This window comes from Asparagus officinalis, chromosome 5, assembly GCF_001876935.1.
Source record: "Asparagus officinalis chromosome 5, Aspof.V1, whole genome shotgun sequence".
Lineage (NCBI taxonomy): Eukaryota > Viridiplantae > Streptophyta > Magnoliopsida > Asparagales > Asparagaceae > Asparagus > Asparagus officinalis.
Genome location: NC_033798.1, coordinates 7,835,908 through 7,843,547, shown reverse-complemented (window position 1 = coordinate 7,843,547; position 7,640 = coordinate 7,835,908). Strand labels below are relative to the sequence as shown.

The 7,640-nt window shown below is 37.8% G+C and overlaps 1 protein-coding gene across 1 annotated transcript; it reads right to left on the bottom strand.

Annotated features, from left to right (window-relative positions):
• On the bottom strand, nucleotides 265–7,590 carry LOC109842687 (protein NRT1/ PTR FAMILY 8.3-like). Its single transcript, XM_020411539.1, has 6 exons — nucleotides 7,285–7,590; nucleotides 6,865–6,957; nucleotides 3,738–3,843; nucleotides 3,459–3,676; nucleotides 1,882–2,438; nucleotides 265–1,324 (listed from the first exon to the last, which is right to left on the bottom strand). Exons 2-6 carry the CDS (start codon nucleotides 6,916–6,918, stop codon nucleotides 493–495), a joined length of 1,767 nt encoding a protein of 588 aa, XP_020267128.1. The 5' UTR covers nucleotides 6,919–6,957; nucleotides 7,285–7,590; the 3' UTR covers nucleotides 265–492.

Below are 7,640 nucleotides of genomic sequence, written 5' to 3'. Positions count from 1 at the left end.
AAGTATTAACATTTTCTTTTATTTCCTTTATTATGAAGGAACTTCCAGTGGTGCACTATGTGGTGAGCATTTACTCCAGTTCCACAACATATTCCAAAAATCCAATAATCCCGATATGTATAAACCCGGTAGACCGTGGAAGTTTTAGTGGATCTGATAACTAAGACTTGGAACAAATGATGAAAAACTAGTGCTAGGTCTAAGTTGCTAGATCTAGGGCAGAGCATAAAGTAAAATCCCCGGGCTTCAAAGAACAAGCACATATAAAAACAGTGGACAATTTTGATCTTGGAATGATATATTTACGGACAAAATACATAACCACCACTTGCCTTCTGTAGTAGATCATGAGACAGAAGAGCATAAACAGATGTATGTTACAACCTAGACACTTCCTTGGATGGAAACCTGAAATCTCCCACGTTATTTATCATACAACCACTATAACTGTGAAATTGTCCGATCGCTTCAGACGTTCTTTGAACAGGGTTATCATAGAACCTTTTTTGGTTTATACTTCATGGAGCAGAAGCCATACATCAATAAGTTCAAGAAGCTGAGACCAGACAAGAGCCAGAAAAAATAATCAAGGTGCCCTTGGTTCATATTGTCTGGTATCCACCCGGCTTTGCCACCAGCAGTCGTAATAGCAGCCACAATGGTCAGAATCAGAGAGTTCAAGTAACTACCCACCGAGGTTAACAGCAGAGGTAGTGCAACACACAAGCTTCTGATGGCATCTGGTGACTGATTATAGAAAAATTCCATAGCTCCCACGAAGCTGAATACATCCGTGCACCCCACCAAGAAATATTGTGGGATTTGCCAATAGAACTTAAGTGGGACCACAACATTTTTGTCAACCAAATCCAGTTCCTTCGCCAGCTGCAAACGTCTGCTCTCCACCAAGGCACCAGCTACCATAGCAAGGCAGGAGATGAAGAGGCCAATACCAATTCTCTGAAGCTCCGAGAATCCCCGTTCCCTGCCGGTGAAGTTTCTAATCATAGGTACAACAATCTTGTCATAAGCCAGGACACCAACCATACCGCTCATGACATACAAAACCGATAAGGAGGCTGCAGGGATGGTGAAAGATCCAACAGTTCTGTCCATGACCTTTGCCTGCTCAACAAAAGTTGTTGATAACTGGGAATAGACAACACAAAAGAAAATGGAAGTTGCCCAAATAGGGAACATGCGGATCAAGATCTTCGATTCTTCCACTTGAGTTACGGTGCACAACCTCCAAGGGCTGGAAAAATCACAACTGTTCATTTCTGAATCAGACAAATACCCTAATAGATACAAGATGGTTACTGATCTCCTACAAGCGAAGTCACTGAGATCAAAGCAGAACATAATGGAAGTTGGACAAATTTTCAAAACAGTCCTCTTTGGACTTTTAATCTCAAAAAAAGACCCGTTTTCAACTTAATTTCAGAAACTAACCTGGTTTCAACCTCAGCGCTGAAACCAGGTCGGTTTCTGAAAAAAAAGATTCCGAAACTTCACGGGAGTTCATTTAGTAAGTTTTACTAAACTTCACGGGAGTTCCACTCCCGTGAAGTTTCATAGTTCAAATTTTTTTTTTTGAATTTTTGAACTATGAAACTTCACGGGAGTTGAACTCCCGTGAAGTTTAGTAAAGTTTACTAAACTTCACGGAAGTTCAACTCCCGTGAAGTTTCGGAAAGTTTTTTCCAGAAACTGACAGCACTGAGGCTGAAACTAGGTCGGTTTTTGAAATTAAGTTAAAAACGGGTCTTTTTTGGGGATTAAAAGTGTAAACGGAATTGTTTTGAAAATTCCTCCAATGGAAGTTTCTTAAACTTTTCTGGAAAAGAACGCATCACATGAAGAAGAGCGCCTAGAAATTACTTTAGTCCATCGGTGTGCCCTAGCTTTCGACTTCCTTCAATTGCTGAATGTTCATCTGAAGTTTCATATAAGAGACTACTATCTTGTGGGACCACAAATTTCCACTTACGCAATGACGCAACAACCACCTGGGATATTCTTGTTACTGGGCTTCCTCCAGGTAATCGAAATCTATAGAGACGAGTTCCAGAAAAGAAACTTGCCACAGCCAGTCCCATGAATAATGCAGGAATCCCGAAACCTACGGCCCACCCAACATTTTCTTGGATCCAAACAATAAGACTACTAGATAAAAGTGCACCAATGTACATAAAGAAGAAAAACCAATTGAAGAAGGACCCCTTTGCTACCCTCTCTCTAGGATCGGTATCATCAAACTGATCAGCACCAAAAGATGAAATACATGGCTTAATTCCTCCCATCCCTACAGCTATTAGATAGAGGCCCACAAAGAATATTGCAGACTGAGCTGGAGTAGCTGAAGGGCAAGTTAGACCCAGGCATTGGGGAGGCCTAAACGCAGGAATTGAAGCAGATATAGTCAAAGTACACATCCCCTACAATAGATAAGAATAATGTCAAGAGAGAGGATTAGAATTAATAGGGTGAAGGGGTTGTCACCCATCATTTCCAATGACAAAGCAAGGCTCGCCATTTATCGAAGTAATAATCATTGTAATAAAGACAAGGCCAGTCGACTATTGTGATAGATCACAGTCATCACCCATACAAGAAAATGTAATTACAAGTTCAGATGATCATTTCAGATACAACCTAAGCAAGGTAAGTTAGAGTTTCAAAGAAGCTGATTTACAGTTCCGTCAGTGTACACTCATAGACAGATGAGAATAGCCAAACCAAGAATAAGGGTCCTTAGCAACTGCATATTCATAGACTGATGAAAGGTCCAAACAAAGAATAAGAGCCCCTAATGTATAATAAGACATAAAGCATCTCGGGCCAAATCAAAGTTGAGCACTCAAACCAGAATGACACCAGATAACACGATCTAACCAAATATTGATAAACAAAAGAGTTACTGGGTAACACAACTATATATTAACAAAAATTCATCTAAATTAGTGATAAGATCTCCCTGATAATAATCTAATTCATGCACCAAAAGCCATAGTATCCTTAGAGGGGGGAAAAACATCAAACAATCAGAGCCACATAATAATAATAATAATAATAAAGTTCGTCAGTACCTAAAGTAAGAGACACGTTAACTAATTAAAATATCACTGTTTCTTCGGTTAGAGGAAATAAAAAGTAAAGGAGTTGATTTCCTCCATGGAAGAAATACATTTGGAGAAAGGTTATAGCACACAATCTAAACTTCTATGCATGTTACCAGTAGAAAAGGTATATTAAAACATAGCTGAAGAACTACACCTAATGAGCAAGCTACAAAGGTTCCCAAGTAGTCTAATGAGCATGCTTAAAAGGTTCCTGAACATGTTCAATCAGATATGACTAGTGACAACTGAAATTAATATCTTATACCTAATCTAGTAGTCTATGATGAAGAAATAAATTATCAATTAATGAGTGAACAAAGCCAGTCCAATGATTACGATGAAGTAAATTGAGGAGAACACAGCAATTGTCCGGTATTTTCCCCAGTATGCATCTGCTAAGAAAGCTCCAACAAGTGGCGTAAGATAACATGTTCCATTCCAGGTGCTAACACTTCTTGCAGCAGAAACATTTCCTTTGTGCAATATGCTGGTGATATAACTGACAAGATTAGTCACAATACCGAAGTAGGTAACACGCTCACAACATTCAGTACCTGTATAGCAAGAACAAANTGCCAGATTCAAGATTGTGATCAGAAATGATGATGCACCCACCTAGGATGAAGGAGCTGGCTCTCCATTTTCCAGTTTTGCTCCTCAAGACAGGCTTCCCTTGGATATCAACAGAGCCATCTCCTGTATATAGTTCACTGTTTTTCCTCTGAGGATATGAAACAAATCCAGAGCAGGTAACAAATTATTCAAGTTCTCCAGACAATACAGAAGCTAACGCAAAGAGATATAAAACAGTAGAAGATACAAGAGCAAGCACGTGTTTGAATAATGGACATACCACTCTATTGTCACATACCAGGAGCAAAGCCAATATCAAATATCATTGACTCAATCAGCAGCAGCCACTTTTTTTTTTTTTTTTTTTTAAAAGAACAGTTTCAAAAGTTGCTTCCCTAATTCTTTTGCCAACAAGGTATTAACTTGAAGTTAATACTTTGTCCAGTAGAACTTTGCCGAATGAGTGCAAAATCCCAAAATCGACAGCCGTAAACTTTTTCTTAAAAATGAACAACAGCAACAGCAACAACTACTACTACTACTACAACAACATTACCCCATTGCCTCTAGCGCCTCTAGCAAGGCTCCTGCCAGGCGCGGTAAGGGGGGTCAGATGTACGGAGCCTTACCCTTGTGTTATAAATACAAAGAAGGTTGTTTCCGACTTTCCGTTAGACCCTAATAATGCTAAAATTATCTGCATCTTCACAATAAAAAAGAAGTGCACACAATTTAATGAGCCATTTTGATATAATCCATTATAATCCAAAGCCAAAGAAAAGTAAATCATTTGGCTCCATTGGAAATGAAAAAATAGCTCAAGAAGGTACGATGGCAACAATCAAGTAGAAAGATTCGACCAGAGCATCATACTGTGGGTTCACATTAGGGGTGCATTCGGTCCGGATACGGCTCGGATATGATGCTTATCATATCCATATCCGCTTACCCATCTCGGATACGGATACGGATATACCTTGGTAAGAAAAATTTATAACCATATCCGCTAAAATCGGATACGGTTACAGATATACATGCGGATATATAAGCGGATATGCATGCAGCAGATACAAAACATATATGAGAAAACTAGATAGTATTGAGAAAAACATAGTTCATGTGATACAAAAGAGTTTGTTAATATGTCCATTATAATTGAAAAGTTAAGATTAGACATTTTGATTATCAAAATTAACCACAAATCAATAATCTAAGAATCGAAACTATCGTAAGAGTATGACTAATATGTATTCGGATATTTCAGATACGGATACGGATATTTCACTACAAAACCATATCCGTAACCATATCCTATCGGTTATACATTTGAGTAACCATATTCGTATCCTAACGGATATGGTTACGGATATTTTCTCGGATACGGATATGGTTTAGCACCCCTAGTTCACATCCTTAAGTGATGCTTGCTAACTTTTCCTAGGTTTATTTCCGCTCATAATATTTAGTCTGAGACCCCCTAAAGGCCAGTCTTACCCGCCCACCACCAACCCCCCCCCTCCCCCCCCCAAAAAAAAAAAATGGAAAGAAAAAGGGAAATAAGAGTGATGATCTGCAAATTCAGTAATGGAACTCAAGCTGTCATACAAAATCAACATGGATGCAGACATGTCCTATGTTATAATAAACCCAAGTGTAATACAAGAACTTATAGAGCCATACCAATTTTGTTATTGTTCATCTTAGGTGCCAAACATCCAACATTAATGGATACACAAGGGGAAAGCCGGAGTTAACATAGCCTACATCTCCATTTTGGCACTAGTTAGACATAAGCAATGTTTAGAATAAAGATATACTTCTAAAACAGCATAGTCCATAACAACTATGTTTACTTTGCATAGAGGACAATCTTCAAAGTATAGCACCAATATATCACAAAATCCAGAAAGCAACAACTTTATGAGGTTCCATGTGCTGGAGCATAATGGAGTACAAGTCATGATCAAATTTTCATCAGAAGAGGGTGATATTTTACAAATGTAGGAACCACAAAAATTGAAATAATAAGGGCAACCATTGCAATAACAAGCAATCATCAACAACCAAACTGAAGAACAAGAGCCTCTGACATTTTTTTATGCTACAACAAAATCATCATTTAAGGAGGGAAGACAAATAAAGCAGTGAATTCAGTCATGAAAAAGTGGGCAACGGGAGTGGGAGGTGGGAAGGTTGTAGAAATTAAACCTCCAAAGGCAAATCTTGATCTTGACCACACATCTTAATTTGGTTTCCTCTGTACCTTCCCCTAGCCTTCTCACCCTCTCCCTTTTCTCAGTCAGAGTATTCACAGCCTTCAAAAAATTGCGTAAAGTTAACTATATTGATCATACTTTGACCAAAAGAATCTTAGAACTATTTACCAAAGAAAGAGAACAAAAGGGAATTTTGGAACTATGGCCACTTGAAAAGGAACCTTTTTAAAAAATATCTTACACAAGAATCTATAGTCATAGAGGTATATACCAATGTGTATGTTACATGGACTTGACTACAAGTATGCAACACATTTTCATGTCCATGTGGCATGTTCATTTTCAAAAAATTTCTCATGTTGGAGAGTCAAACATCCATCCAATGCACATGTTCTCAAGGTTAAACGAAAATTCCATGTAACATGGCCACCTTCTCCACTTTGGCATTAGTTGGATATAACAACAACATATCCAGTAAATCCCGTTGAAGTGTGGTCTAAAGAGAGTAAGATGTATGCAGACCATACCCCTACCTCATGAAAGTCAGATCCATCTAAAGCAACGAGAAGACAATCTTCTAAGCTAAGCACTACAACAACAACACAACAAGAAGCCCAGTTGAATCCCACAGAAGTGGGTTTTGGGAAAAGTAGAAATTATGAGTTTCTGTGGGTTTTGGGAAAAGTAGAAAATATGAGATACTTACTCCTATCTAAGCTAAACATTACACGGATGCATATTCCAAGACAAAACATACTAGAGAAGAAGCACTGAACAAGTTTTAACAATCACAAGGTGAAACTTTTTGCTGGTACAGATTCTTTAACACAAAGAAAAAAGGAAAAAAAAAGAGTGGAGGGAACATAAATCAGCACCCATAATCAGCAATCAAACTTAATGGTTCATTTACACCAAAAAAAAGGGATGAAAATAAAATAAAAGAAAAAGGGAACCTGTAACAATGCACGCTCCAAAAGAAAATCTTGACCTTGGATTGGAATACCCATCTCTCTCAATTTCGTTCCATTTTCCCCCTCTGTTTCTCCCTGCAAGTCGACCAGATAATTTCAAACAAAAAAATCGACCAGATAATTGGGTTTTCATATAATTTCAACAAACCAAAACTAAAAAAAAAAAGAACACAACAAAATTTATAATAATTGCTGTCCTGAGCTTAGAATGGAAGGTAGTAAATAACAAGCAACAGTTCTACAGTGACTAATTAACCAAATTATTCCTAATGATCATCACAATAATAACAAATCACGGACTTTGATTTCTTTGACTGATTAAAACTAAATTAAAAATAAAACTAAAGCTAAATAAAATTAAAAATTATTCAAATAAATCATAGTACAACAAAATTAGATTACCTGGATATTTGGTCAGGGATACTGGTGGGGTCCTCTCTTTAGAAATGAGCCTGAGATCAGAACGGCGGTGGAGAAATGATTAGAGGAAAAGAACGGGCAAAGGGGTGACAGCCGGCTTAAATCCGCCGGTGCTGGGCAGGGGCAAAAAGGCTTCTACAGGGGCTTTTTTTTTGTGCAAAAAATGTCACTAGATGTTGTGAGAGTTTAGTTGGTGGACTCTTTGCTTTTTTTTTTTACTTTTTTTGCCTTTTTTTTGGTAGAAAATGTGATGTTGTGATAGTTTAGTTGGTGGACTCTTTGCTCATTTTTTTTACCCCTCCAATTCTCTTGATTTTTATATTTTATGTTTAGTAACC